The following is an 18,953-nucleotide window of genomic DNA, read 5'->3' as shown; positions in this document are numbered from 1 at the left end:
AGGGGGAGGGAGAGGGTGCCCCCGTCAGCTGGCACCAGAGAGTGAGAGAGCGGCAGAGCACGCAATCACAACTTTTAGAAGTCTGCTCCAGTGAGGGATGTCCTGGCCTGAAAGGGGCTCAGGTGGGAAAGCAGGGTGGAATCCTAGGTGGGACCGTGTAGTCTCAGGATCCCTGGGATCACAGGAAGACCAGGGCAGAGTGGCAGAGTTCCCCAGCATCAGAGCAGGGAAGCCAGCTGCAATCAGCAAGCTGAGGAGTGGGCTCTCAGCTCGGGTTGCCCTATGCTTCCAACCGTGGCACCGCTGGGCGACTGCTCTTGGGAGCAGGGGCCCAGAGAGCAGCAGAACCGGCGAGCCCTCCCTCCCTCCCTCCCCCAGGAGGAGTGGCACAGATGCACACCACAGGAGTCTACAGGGTTTGGAGACTTGAAATGGAGTTGCATGCCTGAGGTAGAAACGTTCGGTCACAGGACAGAGACCAGGGAGACAGGAGTGATTGACTGCTTTTCCCTGAGGGTGCTGAGGAATGGGGCCCTGAGCTTTCAGCTCCAGGGCAGGAGACTGGGAGGCTGCCATTTTCATTCTCATCCTCTAAAGTGGCAGGAAAAGCCTTCAGAAAACAAAAAAGCCACATAGAGCCATCTGGAGCCGCTTACTTAGCCTGGCCCCCTGGCAAGGGTGGTGAAATTCCGCTGGGGCAAAGACACTTGAGAATCAATGCAACAGGCCCCTCCCCCAGAAGATCCACAAGAACAACCAGCCAAGACCAAGTTTACCAATCATACAGAATTGCAAAATTCCAGCACTAGGGGAAAATAGTATATGGAATTCATGATTTTTTTCTTCACGGTTCTTTAGTCTTTCAATTTTAATTTTTTCTCTTTCCTTTTTCAACCAATTTATTTTATCAACTCTTTCTTTTCATTTTAAATGATATCCTAGCTGGATAAAGTATTCTTGGCTGCATATTTTTCTCATTTAGCACCCTGAATATATCATGCCAGCCCTTCTGGCCTTTCAAAAATTTCAAAAATTTTCATTTTTAGTTACACTCTATCCTTTCATCATATTTAATTTTATTTCTGTATATATATGTTTTTCTTTCTTTACAATTTTGACACCAAAATACACTCAGGACATAGTGTGTTGCTCTGTTCTGTTCACCTGTATGTTTATATTCCTTCTTTTTTGTGTGGGTCTTTTATTTGTCTTTTAAATTTCATTTTTACACTTACATTCTATCATTGTATTTAATTTTATTTTCGTACAAGTTTTTCTTTCTTTACAATTTTGGGATCTACTTTTCTAACAAAAGACCAAAATATACACATGATCCAGTGTATTGCTCTGGTCTGTTCATCTGTCTGATTATATTCTTTCTTTTTTTTTTTTCCTGGCTTCAAGTCTCTTCTGATTTGTTTAGTGTATATTTCTCTGGGGTCGTTGTTGCCATTTTAGTATTTTGTTCTCTTGTTCATCTATTCTTCTCTGGAGAATGAGAAGATGGAAAAACTCACCTCAAAAAAGACAATAGGAGGCAGTACTGACTGCTGGGGACCTTATCAGTATGGATATAAGTAAGATGTTGGAACTAGAGTTCAGAATAACGATTATAAAGATACTAGCGGGGCTTAAAAAAAGCATAGAAGACACTAAAGAATCCATTTCTGGAGAAATAAAAGAACTAAAATCTAATCGAGCGAAAATCAAAAGGGCTATTAATGAGATACAATTAAAAATAAATGAAGCAGAAGAGAGAATCAGTGATATAGAAGACAAAATGATGGAGAATAAAGAAGCTGAGAAAAAGAGAAAAAACAACTACTGGATCACGAGGGGAGAATTCAAGAGGTTAAGTGATACCATAAAGCAAAACAATATTAGAATAATTAGGATCCCAGAAGAGGAAAGACAGAGGGGGGCAGAAGGTATATTGGAGCAAATTATAGTGGAAAACTTCCCTAACCCAGGGAAGGAAACAGGCATCCAAGTCCAAGAGGCACAGACAACCCCCCTCAAAATCAATAAAAATAGGTCAACACCCTAACATACAGTGAAACTTGTAAATCTCAGAAATAAAGAGAAAATCCTGAAAGCAACTTGGGACAAGAGGTCCATGATCTACAAGGGTAGAAACATTAGAAGGCAGCAGACCTATCCACAGACACCTGGCAAGCCAGAAGGGCTGGCATGATATATTCAGGGTGCTAAATGAGAAAAACATGCAGCCAAGAATACTTTATCCAGCTAGGATATCATTTAAAATAGAAAGAGAGATAAAAAGCTTCCAAGACAAGGGCACCAGGGTGGCTCAGTCAGTTAAGCGTCTGCCTTCGGCTCAGGTCATGATCTCAGGGTCCTGGGATCGAGCCCCGCATCGGGCTCCCTGCTCAGTGGGGAGCCTCTTTCTCCCTCTGCCCCTCCACCTGCTCCTACTCTCTCTCTCTTTCTCTCAAATAAATAAAATCTTTAAAAAAAAAAAAAAAGCTTGCAGGACAAACAGAAACTAAAAATTGTGATCACTAAACCAGCCCTGCAAGAAATATTAAAAGGAATCCTTTAAAGGGCACCTGGGTGGCTCAGTTGGTTGGGTGACTGCCTTCGGCTCAGGTCATGATCCTGGAGTCCCGGGATCGAGTCCCACATCAGGCTCCCTGCTCAGTGGGGAGTCTGCTTCTCCCTCTGACCCTCCTCCCTCTTGTGCTCTCTATCTCTCATTCTTTCTCTCTCAAATAAATAAATAAAATCTTTAAAAAAAAAAAAAAAAAAAGGAATCCTTTAAGCGAAGAAAGAGCCTAAAAGGAACACAGACCAGAAAGGAACAGGAACAATACACAGAAACAGTGACTTTACAGGTAATACAGTGGCACTAAATTCATATCTTTCACAATTATCATATGATCTCACTGATACAAGGAATTTGAGAAACAAAACAGAGGATCATAGGGGAAGGGAGGGAAAAATGAAACAAAATGAAACCAGAGAGGGAGACAAACCATAGGAGACTCTTAATCTCAGGAAACAAACCGAGGGTTGCTGGAGTGGAGGGGAGTGGGAGGGATGGGGTGGCTGGGTGATGGACACTGGGGAGGGTATGTGCTATGGTGAGCGCTGTGAATTGTGTTAGACTGATGAATCACAGACCTGTACCCCTGAAACAAATAATACATTATGTGTTAATAAAAAATAAATAAATAAATAATAAATAAATAAATAAAATCCATATCTTTCAATAGTTACTCTGAATGTAAATGGGCTTAATGCCCCAATCAAAAGACACGGGGTTTCAGATTGGATAAAAAAGCAAGATCCATAGATATGCAAGAGACTTTCTGCAAGAGACTCATTTTAGACTCAAAGACACCTCTACATTTAAAGTGAGGGGTGGAAAACCATTTATCATGCTAATGGACATCAAAAGAGAGCTGGGGTGGCAATCCTTATCTCAGGCAAATTAGGTTTTAAATCAAAGACTGTATAAAGAGATGAGGAAGGACACTATATCAGAATTAAAGGGTTTATCCAACAAGAAGATCTAACAATTGTAAATATTTATGCCCCTAACATGGGAGCAGCCAATTATATAAACCAATTAATAACAAAATTAAAGAAACACATCGATAATAATACAGTAATAGTATCGCACTCACTGCAATGGACAGATCATCTAAGCAGAAGATCAAATAGGAAACAAGGGCACTGAATGACACATTGGACCAGATGGACTTCACAGATATATTTAGAACATTCCATCCTAAAGCAACAGAATATACATTCTTCTTGGGTGCACATGGAACATTCTCCAGAATAAATCACATACTGGGTCACAAATCAGCTCTCAACTGGTACCAAAAGACTGGGATCATTCCCTGCATATTTTCGGACCACAGTGCTTTGAAATTTGAACTCAATCACAAGAGGAAATTTAGAAAGAACTCAAATACATGGAGGCTAAAGAGCATCCTACTAAACAATGAGTAGGTCAACCAGGAAATTAAAGAAAAAAATTCATGGAAATAAAAGAAAATGAAAACATAACTATTCAAAACCTTTGGGATGCAGCCAAGATGGTCCTAAGAGGGAAGTATATAGCAGTACAAGCCTTTCTCAAGAAACAAGAAAGGTCTCAAATACACAATCTAACCCTACACCTAAAGGAGCTGGAGAAAGAACAGCAAATAAAGCCTAAACCCAGCAGGACAAGAGAAATAAAGATCAGAGTAGAAATCATGAAAACAGAAACCCAAAGAAGAGTAGAACAGATCAATGAAACCAGGCACTGGTTCTTTGAAAGAATTAATAAAATCGATAAACCCCAGGCCAGACTTATCAAAAAGAAAAGAGAAAGGATCCAAATAAATAAAATCATGAATGAAAGAGGAGACATCACAACCAACACTGAAGAAATACAAACAATTATAAGAACGTATTCTGAGCAACTATATGCCAACAAATTAGGCAATCTGGAAGAAATGGATGCATTCCTAGAAATGTATAAACTACCAAAGCTGAAACAGGAAGAAATAGAAAACCTGAATAGACCCATAACCAGCAAGGAAATGAAAGCAGTAATCAAAATCTCCCAACAAACAAGAGTCCAGGGCCAGATGGCTTCCCAAAGGAATTCTACCAAACATTTAAAGAATTAATAGGTATTCTTCTGAAGTGTTTCAAAAAAACAGAAATGAAAGGAAAACTTCCAAACTCGTTCTGTGAGGCCGGCATTACCTTGATCCCAAAACCAGACAAAGACCCCATCAAAAAGGAGGATTACAGACTAATATCCCTGATGAACATGGATGTAAAAATTCTCACCAAGATGCTAGCCAATAGGATCCAACAGTTCATTAAAAGGATTATTCACCACAACCAAGTGGGATTTATTCCTGGACTGCAACGCTGGTTCAACAACTGCAAATCAATCCGTGTGATACACTACATTGATAAAAGAAAGAACAAGAACCATATGATCCTCTCAATAGATGCAGAAAAAGCATTTGACAAAGCACAGCATCCTTTCTTGATTAAAACTCTTAAAGAAGAAGTCAAACTCTCACTCTTCACAGATGACATGATACTCTATGTGGAAAACCCAAAAGACTCCACCCCAAGATTGATCGAACTCATACAGCAATTCAGCAACATGGCAGGATATAAAATCAATGCACAGAAATCAGTTGCATTTCTATACACTAACAATGAGACAGAAGAAAGAGATATTAAGGAGTCAATCCATTTATAATTGCACCCCAAACCATAAGATACCAAGGAATAAATCTAACCAAAGAGGCAAAGGATCTGTACTCAGAAAACTAGAGAACACTCATGAAAGAAATTGAAGAAGACAGAAAGAAATGGAAAAATGTTTCATGCTCATGGATTGGAAGAACAAACATTGTTAAAATGTCTATGCTACATGGAGCAATCTACACATTCAATGTAATCTCTATCAAAATACCATCAACTTTTTTCACAGAGCTGTAACAAATAATTCCCAAATTTGTATGGAACCAGAAAGACCCTGAGTGGCCAAAGGAATGTTGAAGAAGAACACCAAAGCTGGTGGCATCACAATGCCGGACTTGAAGCTCTATTACAAAGCTGTAATCATCAAAACAGTATTGTACTGGCACAAAAACAGACACATCGATCAATGGAACAGAATAGAGAACCCAGAAATGAATCCTCAACTCTATGATCAACTCATCTTTGACAAAGCAGGAAAGAATATCCAATGGAAAAAAGACAGTCTCTTCAACAAATGGTGTTGGGAAAACTAGACGAGCCACATGCAGAAGAATGAAACAGAACCATTTCCTTACACCATACACAAAAATAGACTCAAAATGGAGGAGAGACCTAAATGTGAGACAGGAATCCATCAAAATCCTAGAGGGGGGGCTCCCGGATGGCGCAGTCGTTAAGCGTCTGCCTTCAGCTCAGGTCATGATCCCAGAGTTCTGGGATAGAGCCCCGCATCGGGTACCCTGCTCAGCAAGAAGCCAGCTTCTCCCCTTCCCACTCCCCCTGCTTCTGTTCCCTCTCTCGCTGTGTCTCTGTCAAATAAATAAATAAAATCTTAAAAAAAAAAAATCCTAGAGGGAGACACAAGCAGCAACCTCTGTGACCTCGGCTGCAGTAACTTCTTGTTAGACATGTCCTCAAAAGTAAGGGAAACAAAGGCAAAAATGAACTACTGGGACTTCATCAAGATAAAAAGCTTTTGCACAGCAAAGGGAACAGTCAACAAAACCAAAAGACAACTGACAGAATGGGAGAAGATATTTGCAAATATCTCATCAGATAAAGGACTAGTATCCAAAATCTATAATGAACTTATCAAACTCAACATCCAAAAAACAAATAATCCAATCAAGAAATAGGCAGAACACATGAACAGACATTTCTCCAAAGAAGACATACAAAAGGCCAACAGTCACATGAAAGAATGCTCAACATCGCTCAGCATCAGGGAAATACAAATCAAAACCACAATGAGATACCACCTCACACCAGTCAGAATGGCTAAAATTAACAAGTTGGGGAACAAGAGTTATGTGGCAAGGATGAGGAGAAAGGGGAACCCTCCTACACTGTTGGTGGGAATGCAAGCTGGTGCAGTGACTCTGAAAAACAGTATAGAGGTTCCTTGAAAAGCTGAAAATAGAGCTACCCTAGGACCCAGCAATAGCACTACTAGGTATTTACCCCAAAAGTACAAATGTAGTGATCCAAAAGGGCACCTGCACCCCAATGTTTATAGCAGCAATGTCTACAATAGCCAAACTACGGAAAGAGCCCAGATGTCCACTGACAGATGAATGGATAAAGATGTCGAATATATATACAATGGAATACTACTCAGCTATCAAAAAAATGAAATCTTGCCATTTGCAACAACGTGGATGGAACCAGAGGGTATTATGCTAAGCCAAATAAATCAATCAGAGAAAAACAATTATCATAATATCTCACTCATATGTGGAATTTAAGAAACGAAACAGAGGCTCATAGGGGAAGAGAGGAAAAAGAAAACAGAGGGAGACAAACCTTAAGAGACTCTTTAATCATAGGAAACAAACTGAAGATTCCTGAAGGAGAGGGAGTCAGGGGGATGGGGTAATTGGGTGATAGACATTAAGGAGGGGATGTGATGTAAGGAGCACTGGGTATTACATAAGACTGATGAATCACTGACCTCTACCTCTGAAATTCATAATACATTATATGTTAATTAATTAAATTTAAATAAAAATAAAAAATAGTAGAGAGACAAAGAAAGATAAAGCCAATATGATAAAATATCAATAATTACTTAATCTAGAAAATGGATTACTCTTCTCTCTACTTTGGTGTTTGAAAAAATTTCAAATTAATAAATAATAAATAAATCTTAAACTTGTTATAGTAATGAAGGAATATACAACCACAAATATTATTGATTATATAAAAATTAAGTTCATACTCAAATCAAAGCTTTAACATGGTACAATGACCAACTCTTGGACCACAGTGAGCCAAAAGGTCACAAAATAATCCTATGATTAAAATTAGTTTGCTCTCCATTCTTCCACAAGCAAAAATGCAACAGCACTGAAAATTTGGGGGACAAGTCTTGGTGTTTCAAATCAACCTTAACTAATAATATTTGTTTTGCTTTTAACAATACAAATCAGGTCATCTATTGTATCAATATTCCAACCCACGCTTCTCAAATTATCAATTTCTCAGACCAGTGTGGTAGAAACTACCAAGATATGTACCTGAGTGTGAGTAAACTTAGCTTTTTGAGACCTGAAGACAATGGTAAAATGTAATGATAAAATAAATTTAAAACAAAATGGAAAATATACCTTTTTAATGACAACTAAGACTGAGCCGTAAAGTTTTTATAAACCAAACACTATCTTCAAATGTGTCTAAAATTATCATATACCATTTGTGAAGTGTCCAAAGAAATAATCGTTCTTGTCTCATCTGCAGGACATGTTAGGCCATATGATACACTTGTTCCTCCTGCCAAAATAGGAAACAACTTTAATATTTTATTTTTTAGCTACATTTCTAGGGCAAATCCCTAATATAAAGTATACAAACAGGCCCGCTAGAAAAGTAATACCTATTTCTACTTTGCAAAATGTAATTTGCAAATGCTAACACACTAAAAGCAAACTCACCTTTATTTTATGCTGCATGCCAAAATGAAGAAATATTATGGAGCTGAAAGCAATGGGATATGGCTCCATCCCCTGGGCACACTCAAGTGACGCCCCTAGCAATTTGTGAAACTCCAAAAACATGATTAGAAAAATTCTAAGCTAATGATTACTCTGGAGATACTGTTTAAAAGAAAAAATACCCTTCCTAATTCAACTAAAGACACCTTACCTTAATTATGAGACTCATTTATGATTTGAAATAATATCTTATATTGTCACACAAAAAGACTTTAATAAATTAGAATATAAACAAGTTAAAATTGCCCAGATTATATAATATTGGAACAAATTTATATGCTAACGATGAAAAGGTGATTTTAATATAGAATAACCAATATATACAACTATATAAACAATGTACTGTTTCCATTAACATTTGTTATCAAAGGAAAAATGTTTTCTTGATACCAACATAAAATAATACTATGTTTAGTCCTTAACCATCTTATTACCATATATCAGAGTAAATTCTTAATTGGTATTTCCATTTGTCTGGGATAGAAAACTCTTGATACAAGTAAGAATTACAAGAGGTGCTGATCTAAATATTCAGTTTACTTTTACAAGATGAGACCATGAACTGTCAATTAAGAACATGCCTGTAATCAGTAAACACTATTTGCTTGTCATAGTCATTTGAAATCAGAAAAATATTTCGCTAAAAGTGGCACTGTAGTGACTTTTTTTTTTCATTAATTCAACTGAAAGTATCAGCTGAAGAAGGAATCTGGAGCTCCTGATTTGTTTGGGGTCCCACTTCTGTTCCATCAATGCTAATTGAATCAGTGAAGGCAATTTCCTTTGGCTTGGGTAGGTTATTAAAAGAATGTGGTTGATAAAAGATCAAAAAGCAATGTTAGTTTTCAACATTAAAATGTATTACTGATCTGGTCATCATTGTCCTAGCTGATCTTTCACACTGCATAGTGTTCCTTCCCAAAAGTATATATTGGGTATATTTAGCCTCTGAAAAATAACATTCTCTCCATAAAGATAAAAGTTATAAAGTAATTACTAAAGTGGGAACATTTTCTTATTTAAGCATTAAGTCACAGCATCAACTAGAATCTATATGGGAAAGAACCCATGAACTACATGTTTCAAACAGTTCAGGTAGATAGATCTACTCAAAAATGAGCAGCATAAACAAATTTTTCAGAATAACCATATCAAAATTACAACGTTTACTTTCAATGGGATGGCACAAATATTTAGAATACAAATAATTTAAATAAAAATAGAAATAAAAATAAAAAACACATATACATCGTATCAAAATTTAAAAGGCACAATACCTACCACCAATTGGTATGATACAAAGGTTGTATTTGCACGCTAGATTCACAATCTTAACTACATCATCATGACATGCTGTTGAAAAAAAAGGGAAAATAAATTAATCATAGGGATGTGAATAAACCTGAGTAATCCTGCAAAATAAGGGTCCATGAAGTTCTTTAGTGTCTAAACTTTTTCATTTATTCACTCATTAACACACATTAAACAGCTATATTAAAACAAAATGTTTAGTATTTATCTTTTTAACTTTTCATTTTGAAATGATTTAATTCTTACAAAAAGGTTGCAAAAAAGGTACAAAGAATTTCCTTCATCCAGCAGACATAAATATTAACATCTTACAATTATCAAAACCAAGCAATTTACTATTACACAATACTATTAACCAATCTACAGACCTTATTCAAATTTTTCCAATTGTTCCACTAATGTCCCCTTTTCTGGACCAGCCAATCACACACTGTATTTAGTTGTCATGTCTCCTTACTCTTCTTTATTTTTTTTTCTTTAAGATTTTATTTATTTGACAGACAGAGAGAGAGCACAAGCAGGGGGAGCGACAGGCAGAGGGAGAGGGAGAAGCAGGCTCCCCGGTGATCAGGGAGCCCGATGCGGGGCTCTATCCCAGGACCCTGGGATCATGACCCGAGCTGAAGGCAGACGCTCAACTGACAGCCACCCATGGGCCCCTCCTTACTCTTCTTTAATCTGAGAGAGTTCCTCAGTCTGTTTTTTATTTTTATTTATGGCACTGACACTTTTGAAAAGCCCTGGTCAGTTATTTCATAGAGTATCTCTCAATTTGGGTTTCTGCCTCCCCATTATTAAATTCAGGTTACACACTTAGGCAGGAATTCCACAGAAGTGATGTTGTGCCTTTCTTAATGAGTTACATATGGAGGGACATGATGCAGACAGGTCTCATTTCTGGTAATGTTAACTTTCATCATTTGTTTATAAAGTATCTGCGCAGTTTTTTCCACTATAAGAATACTGTAATTAATAAGTATCTTATGGGGAGAGAGTTACTCTATATAGATATGTTTGTCATCATACTTTCACCCACTAATTTTTGCAGCCATTGATGATTCTTTATTCTTTTTTAAACAAATTTTAAAATGCTATACATAATGTACTACAGATATTCCTTCCTATTGCATACAACTAAAGAGTACTCTTTATCAGAGTAAAGGCTATATGAGTAACAAAAACCTGACAACAGAATATTTTAAATACAAGACACACAAGATGCTAAACCTCAATCTGAGTAGCAATAGAGCATTAAGCCAGGGACCAACATGGCAAATAAACTATTTGAGAAAGATAAATCTCCTGATAATATGGAATGGCAAAGAAGAGAAAAAGACTTGAGGCAAGGAAACTATGCAAAAATCCAGTATTTCCGGGGCACCTGGGTGGCTCAGTTGGTTAAGCGACTGCCTTTGGCTCAGGTCATGATCCTGGAGTCCCAGGATCAAGTCCTGCAGGGCTTCCTGCTCAGCAGGGAATCTGCTTCTCCCTCTGACCCTCCCCCTTCTCATGTGCTCTCTCTCTCTCAAATGAATAAATGAAATCTTTAAAAAAAAAAAAATCCAGTAGTACCTGCTAAAGGAATGAAAGGGAAATTTAAGGATGTAAAACATACAAGTGAATATCCATTTATGAAAGTAAAAATATTGTTCCATAAGAGTTATCATTTCTCAGGTTTGTTTAAAACTAGGAATATGTCATTTGTATCATTCCAATTTTTAATGAAAATCCATTTTAAGCTTTCAGATTAAGCTTATAAAAATTACTGTCTGTGGTAAAATTTTTTTACTAAGTGGAATACTAGTTGATTAATAATTAATAAAATAACCAAACATGACTGTCAAAAATCCTTTAACAGGGCAAAACTACTTCTATGATTGTCAACTAATCAGCAGCTTTCTTTGACCATGTTATCTGACACAGCACTCCCTCATTCCACTGCCCACCTACACAGCTCTCTATTTTCTTACTGTGCCTTTTCTTTACAGGACTTATCACCGCTCAATACACTATATATTTATTTGCTCTTTTGTCTGCCTCCTTCTTCACTAAACTGTATGGCACCTGAGAACAGATTTTTGTTTTGTTCACAGCTCATCCTCAATACCTGTAACAGTACCTAGCACATATTTTCACAGGACTAAAGTTTTGGTATTTAGACAGCTAAAAATAATGCATAAATATTAAATTTAATAAATGAAATGACTTAAAAATATGTAATTGTTAAAGCAGATTTTATTTTTATAAGCATACTTACTACAGACAACATATGAGTGACTACTTGTCCAAATTAAATGAAAAGCAGAGATATTCACACTGTGTTAAGGGTCACAATGGTGACAAATCCTGGTTTAAGGACAACTCCAAATCATAAAAATTACATATATTACAAATTCTTATGCTAAGACAAGCTCTAGACATTCTACTAAAGCAAATATAAAATTCAGATTCAAATTATAGCCAGACTTAAAGACATCCACAAGGATAGATATCCTATATACATGTATATATATATATGAGGGTGTGTGTGTGTGTGTGTGTGTGTGTGTGTGTGTTTTCAAACTGCAAGATGAGACAGCCACCTTCACTCTATGGAATACCACATTGTCTTAAATTGCCATATTGTCTCAAAACTTGCCCTCGTGCAAAGGTAAAAAACCTGAATTTTATCACCAACAGAAAATTTACATTAAAGTTAAATAAAGGCCTCAAAGATCTGATAACCTGTTGGGGGAAAAAAAAAAGCTATTTCAAAGAAGTCATTATACTGGAAGATTCAATAGAATAAAATTATAAACTTGATTCAGGCACCTATACGCTATTCATATAGATTCCTGAGGTATGTAACATGATGGTAAAGGGAATATTTTAGAAAAACTAACCTCTGAAGAGTATATGGGAGGCTTGGAAGAATAAGAAACTTGAAGCATGAGAGAGAACCTTATGGCTATTAACAAAAATCCGGCTATGCATTGATAAGGGCCTGATTTGAAAACTGATATGGAAGAAAAAAAAAGGACAAAGTTTTGAGGGAACTGCCAAATGGGATGGGTTTTACAAAACAAAGAAAACTGCTGTGCAACAATAGACTAATTATGCATGTTTCCTAAACCTGGATTTTTAGAAATATTTGTATTTCCTAAAGCAAGACCTATATTTTCATTATGGTAATTTCTCAGTATTTTAATAGTCAAACACATGAAGAAAATACCTAGAAGGCACGCTTGAAAGTTCTACTGAAGATATATCAAAAGATGGTGTATTAAGGTTTCCTATGGGAAATGAAAACTGATAAATTTTGCTTTCATTTTTTTCCAGTAAAAAAATGGAATGAATCTTCCCCAGATCTTGGTGAAGAAGCAGCCTAAAGCTACTAAAAGAATACTGGGAGAATATACACCACAAGTATCAGGAAAGTAATTTAATCTGGCTATATATACTCTTGGATTTTCCTCCTATGTATGTCACCTCCCTCCTACCTCTATATTAAAGTATGATTTTCTCCTTCAGATACTCCCTGTAAAGCAAAAGGATTACATATCTAAAAACAGATGAGCCAATTTTTGAAAAATAAAATACTCCTCTACTCCTTTAACAGAATCTGAAGAGTAAAAAGGACCAGATCATTGCAACTCATTTTAAATGGTAATTATGGACAGTAAGGTACAATATACCAATTCTGCTTTAAATTTTCTACTAAAAGAGATAGGTATAAAAATCATATATATAAATATACTGACTGCCTAATCATCAGCAAGAGCAAAATAACAACACAAAGCTCATCTATCCTCTATCTCAAGCCCAAATCATGAATATTAATTTTTCAGAATTTAATTATTTATATCAAAGACAATGGGTATCTACAACTTGTTTCATCATTTGGACATAATGCTTTTTAGGCCACAAGCTGATATCAACAAAGTACTACAACAAATTTGCAGGAATCAGTAGTTAAGAGTTTCTCTACCTGTGAATATATCATTGATCAATACTAATTTCATGAAGCTTTCAAACTAACAAGAAATACATTTTTTTTACCTGACCTCCCAATATGATATTAACATTTAAAATGAAGATTTAATCAACAGCAAAATCAATCATGAAAACCAACAGTTCAGGATGATCAGATCAAGAAAGAATTATGACTTTTGGTAAACTTTAACAATATAGCTGCCTGTACTTTGTACAACTCCTATGTTTAAAAGTACATATTTCCAATACTAAATTTATTTAAGATTTTACAATACTAAATTAATGATACAAAGAAAAAAAACTTACTTGGCCATAAAACTATATCAGGAATTCGCTGAAACATTCCTTCCCTGAGCAAAAATATCTCATGAAGACAATGACCTGTTTTGCAGTTTAAAAAAGAACATGTAAAAACATCTTAAATTATAGGAAATTTTAAAATTAAAATCAAATAGTGTTTATATAAAGTTGCTTACCATGAGCTCTAAATACTCGATCATCTGCTTCTTGTGAATACGAAATATTAGTTTCTTTAAGGTCATGAAGAAAATCTTCATTTACAATAGAAGGAGGTGTATCACTAGGATTTAAGGATGCCTAGAAAGTAAAATTGGTTTCTTTGACTCCAAATTGAGACAAAAGCATAGGAAAATACCAAGTAACACATATGGAAACCAACTCTGTGACAGTAACAAGTTATAAATGGTCTGGTTAATCACATTCTATAACATAAGTTATAAAAGCTGTATGCTTCCTCTTTTGCATCTATGGTCCACTTTTTTATTCTTTCTGAAGATTGAAATCAAGAACAAAGAAGATGGCAAAGTCTCAAATCTTTCATTTTAGATCAAGGAAACTGGGGGAAAGCTACTTAACTTTTTTCATCACCTATGTTTTCACCTGTAGATAAAATTTACCATTTCTTATACTTCAGTTACTATTTTAAAATGATCAACAAGAAACCTCATAATAATAGGTCCATTTTCACAGAACTGCTTTAAAACTCGTAACATAATTATAACTTGATACTTAATTTCAACGACTAGGTAAGCTGGGGAAAAAAATCTTTAAAGCTATGCAACACTGGGGAAGTCACCCAACTTCTCTGGGCCTTGGCTTCTTCATCTGTTAAATGAGATTATCACCACTAAATTTATACAGCTACTAAAGAAGAAAGGTTAAATTTCATAACTTTTGTGAAAAGCACCAAAAACCTGCCTACCATATAAGAAAAGACTGGCCAAATCAAATCTGCTATTAAAAAAAAAACTACAATATAGTATTTGGAAAAAAGAAAATACAAGAATGTGTAAAATATATATATATGATATTTATATAGTGTTAGCATCTTATTAAAGGGTCTGTATTTAATATTCAATTATATGAGAAATGTTTATTAAGTGTGTGTTATATGCTAGGCACTGTTCTAGGCCTTGGGGATATAGCAGCAAGATAATCAGGGAAAAAATTTTGACCGCAAGGAATTTATGCTATAGTGAAAAGAAATGACCATAAGAACCCCAACAAAACATACATATTACTATTTTGTTATTAAAAACTGAAAAGGGCTCAAACTCAGAAAAAAAATGCATGTAAAACTGGTGAAATTTCTGAATACGGTACACAGATTGCATCAATGTAAAAAAAAGTAACTACAAATAGCCAAAAGAAAGAATTAAGGAAATAAGAGATCTTTTAAGAAAAGTTGAAAGAATTTGGTTTAGGAGGGGTAAGAATTAGTTGTTAACATAATTTACTTAGTAGAATAAAATGTAACTGTGGAATTAGAAATAAATCAAGTAAGTACTTGCTGAATACTTATAGTTCTGAATAACATGTTGGATACAGTAGAGAATATAGTATAAGACACGGGCTCTGCACTTATGGAACTTATATCCAATTTAGAGGGACATGCAGAATACCATGGCATAGCAAACAAATAATAATAAACATAATAACATAAATAAATGCTATTTTGTTAGTTTGATATGAATACAGTTTAAAGTTTTTTAACCCTAGCTTAAGAAAAGTGAAACTACATGAACAAACTAAAATTATCACTTATATCTTTATCAAATTTTTACTTTTTTATGTCTTCTAACCTTCTAAATGCTCTGATATTAAATGTAACATATTTTTATTTCAAATTATCCCATATTAATCCTGGATTACTGTCAGTCCATTAAATATCCTAAAATTAATAGCAACTTATAATATTTTTCTAACAGTCCTCCCACAGAAATAGTTCATTTGCACTTCACTACCACCCTATGAAAGGTAAAACAGTTATTGCTCTCATTTCTCAAATTAGGAATAATTGCTCTCAATTTCTCAAATTAGGAATAAATTAGAGAAGATAAATAGTTTACCAGATAAATTCTGAGATTAGGATCTAGATCTGTGATGCTGAAAAGTCATCCCTAGAAAACCTAGCAAGGCCAATAAAACTAGTAAACTACTTAACAAAAAAATCACAACAAATGCATTAAAGCAATTATAACAAATTACAAAGATAAATTTAACTGATTTTGGATTAAACACATATCCATGCACACACAGACACACCTACACAGACTTAAGCATACTTAAGACTTAGTAATCATTCTTATTTGCTTACTTTAGAGGTAGTTTTATGCTCCAGACTTACTCCAAGGGTATTTTGAATCCAGTCTTTAAAAGTTGGTAAAATCATACCACTAAGAGGATACCTAAGATTACAAAGAAGATAAAACATTAGAGTAAGGGATCTTCTTTTAAATTAAACCTTAGCTTTGGCTTCTAGTAATGGTCAAGTAGTTCCTATCAAAACAATACCCCCCCAACATATAACTATAATCTCTGGACAAAAACAAAACACTCTGAAGGCAGTACAGACAGACAAAAGCAGGCAATAACAGGGGGAAGGGGATGTGATACACTTAGAAAAAGGAAACAGCAGTACACGAGTTTCCAGGGTCTTTTTATTTTTAAAACAGGTTTTAGACCGAGGGACAGCCCAGCTGGTACCATAAAAGGAAACAAAAATACAGAAAATCTATTGTCTTCCTGCCTTGAAAAACCAGAAGGCAGTGTTTGCAGTGAACACAACAGCTGGGAAGAGTATAGAGAAATCACAGAAAAGGAGAGAGTCAGAGAGTGATGTATGTATAAACTCTGTCCAAATGCCTAGCTGACCTTGAATTACACGTGTATGGAGCAGACTTGAAGCAGCCCAACTAAGCTTAAAAGATCTCAGTTGCTCACCACCACAGAGGGAAATAGGAATTTGAGAATAGTCAAGTTAACCAATTGATGTTAAAAAAATAAGTAAAACCCCTGCAGAAGAACATAATAGAACACAGAGTTTCTACAATAGCCATTAACACTGTCCAAGATGTACTCCAAAATTACTAGACACAAACAAACAAGAAACTGTAATCCTTAATCAAGAGAAACGGTAATAAATAGGGACTGACTCTAAGAAGATCTAAGACTGACCCTAAGAAGATCTAAGATCTACTAAGACCCTAAGTAGCACACAACCATTTTAAAACAGCTATAACTATGTTAAAGGACAAAAGGGAAACTATGTTCCCAGTAAGAAAAAAAAAAAATCTCCGCAGAGAAACAGAAACTATAAAAAGAAAAAAATAGGAATTCTATAATTAAAACTCTTAAAAATTCACTGAAAGAACAGAAGGGCAGACTGGAGATGTCAGTGAATGTACAGGTAAAGCAATAAAACATATACAATCTGAAGAGCAGAGAAAAAGATTGAAAAAATAAACAGTTTCAAAGACCTATGGAACAATAACAAAAGACTAACATATATATAATATACATAACATACATAGAGAGTCCCAAGGAAAAGGGGGGGAAAAAGGAGGGAAATGGAGTAAAACAGTATTTGAAGAAATAATGGCAAAAAGTTTCCAAATTTGATGAAAGACATACATTTACAAATTCAAGAAGGCCAAAAGACACTAAGATGATAAATGCAAAGAAACTCACACTACACACATCACAGTCAAATTGCAATTTAGTATATGTGCTGCCGAAGCGAGCACAGTCAAATTGCAATTTAAAAGAAAAAGAGTGAGAAAGAAAATGTTAAAAACATCTAGAGAAAAATGATATATTACATACAATGGAATAACAATAAAAATTATGACCAGCTTCTCATCAGAAACAGTGAAGTCCAGGAAAAAACTGAACAACATTTTTAAACTACTGGAAGAAAAAGAATGTCCACCTGGAATTCTGTACCTGGTGAAAATATACTTCAAAACTAAAAGTTAACTAAGACATTTTCAGATGAAAACTGAGAGAACCTGGTGCCAGCAGACCTACACTACAAGAAATGCTAAAGTGGTTTCTATAAGCTGAAGGGAAATACAACACTTAATATAAACTGAAATCCTCAAGACAGAATAAATAATAACAGAAAAAGTAAATATGTGGGTAAATATAAATGACTATTTTTTCTTAATTTCTTTCCAATATTTATGACTTTTAAAAATTCTATCATGGAACTAGAGGGTATTATGCTAAGCGAAACAAGTCAATCAGAGAAAGACAATTATCTGATCTCACTCATGTGTGGAATTTAAGAAATAAAACAGAGGACCATAGAGGAAGAGAGGAAAAAATAAAACAAAATGAAACCAGAGAAGGAGACAAACCATAAGAGACTCTTAATCATAGGAAATAAACTGAGGGTTGCTGGGGGGGCGGGGGCAGAGGAAGGGGTAACTGGGTGATGGACATTAAGAAGGGCATGTGATGTAATGAGCACTTGGTATTATATATATAAGACTGATGAATCACAGACCTGTACCTCTGAAACCAATAATACATTATATGTTAATTAATTGAATTAAAAGAACAAATAAATATAAAAAATACTATCAGTGTGTCACAGAGTTTATGATATGACAACTATAAAAAGAACACGGGATAGTAAATAAACCTATAGATTTGCAAGGTACTTAGATTTTACATGAAGTTGTACAAGAAATTTAAAACACACAAAAGAGCTCTATAGAATAGGAAGAGTATGGAAAAAACTAGATTTGCTACTCTGATTTTGTTTCCTATATTTTCCATCCCAATCCTTAGTTTATATGAAATATGAACATTATTTTATATACACAAGAAATCCTAAATTTTATTCATTTATTTTATTTATTTATGTAAACATATATGTGTGTGTGTGCGTGTGTGTGTATATATATATATATGAGAAGATTGATGCAGAAAACTCAAGTGCTTAGAAATCCAGCTTTTCAGTTTTGGAAATACTTGTCAGAGGTGGCAAAATATTAAATAGCAATAAGTGCTAAAAATAGAGATAAAATAAGTATCCCACCCTAGGTTAGTGCAGTGAAGGCTGATATGCAAACAATAATGATCCAATGTGTTATAACAGCACTAATATAATAGCTCTCTGAAAAG

At 35.1% G+C, this 18,953-nt stretch overlaps 1 protein-coding gene across 3 annotated transcripts in view; it reads right to left on the bottom strand.

The window, feature by feature from the left end:
* Positions 1 to 18,953, bottom strand: part of AGPS (alkylglycerone phosphate synthase) — a 182,300-nt gene that overhangs the window by 84,084 nt on the left and 79,263 nt on the right. For 2 of the 3 annotated variants that reach the window (XM_027589240.1, XM_027589237.2), the window contains exons 3-7: positions 16,138 to 16,228; positions 13,997 to 14,117; positions 13,827 to 13,901; positions 9,519 to 9,590; positions 7,937 to 8,016 (exon numbers count right to left, since the gene is read on the bottom strand). In XM_027589240.1, coding sequence (XP_027445041.1) covers positions 7,937 to 8,016; positions 9,519 to 9,590; positions 13,827 to 13,901; positions 13,997 to 14,117; positions 16,138 to 16,228 — 439 coding nt within the window. The remainder of the gene's footprint in view (positions 1 to 7,936; positions 8,017 to 9,518; positions 9,591 to 13,826; positions 13,902 to 13,996; positions 14,118 to 16,137; positions 16,229 to 18,953) is intronic. The other variant, XM_027589239.1, reaches the window with a different exon arrangement.

This window comes from Zalophus californianus, chromosome 3 (genome assembly GCF_009762305.2).
Source record: "Zalophus californianus isolate mZalCal1 chromosome 3, mZalCal1.pri.v2, whole genome shotgun sequence".
Classification (NCBI taxonomy): domain Eukaryota; kingdom Metazoa; phylum Chordata; class Mammalia; order Carnivora; family Otariidae; genus Zalophus; species Zalophus californianus.
Note: the sequence above shows the minus strand (reverse complement) of the source record. Positions and strands in the feature narration are given on the sequence as shown.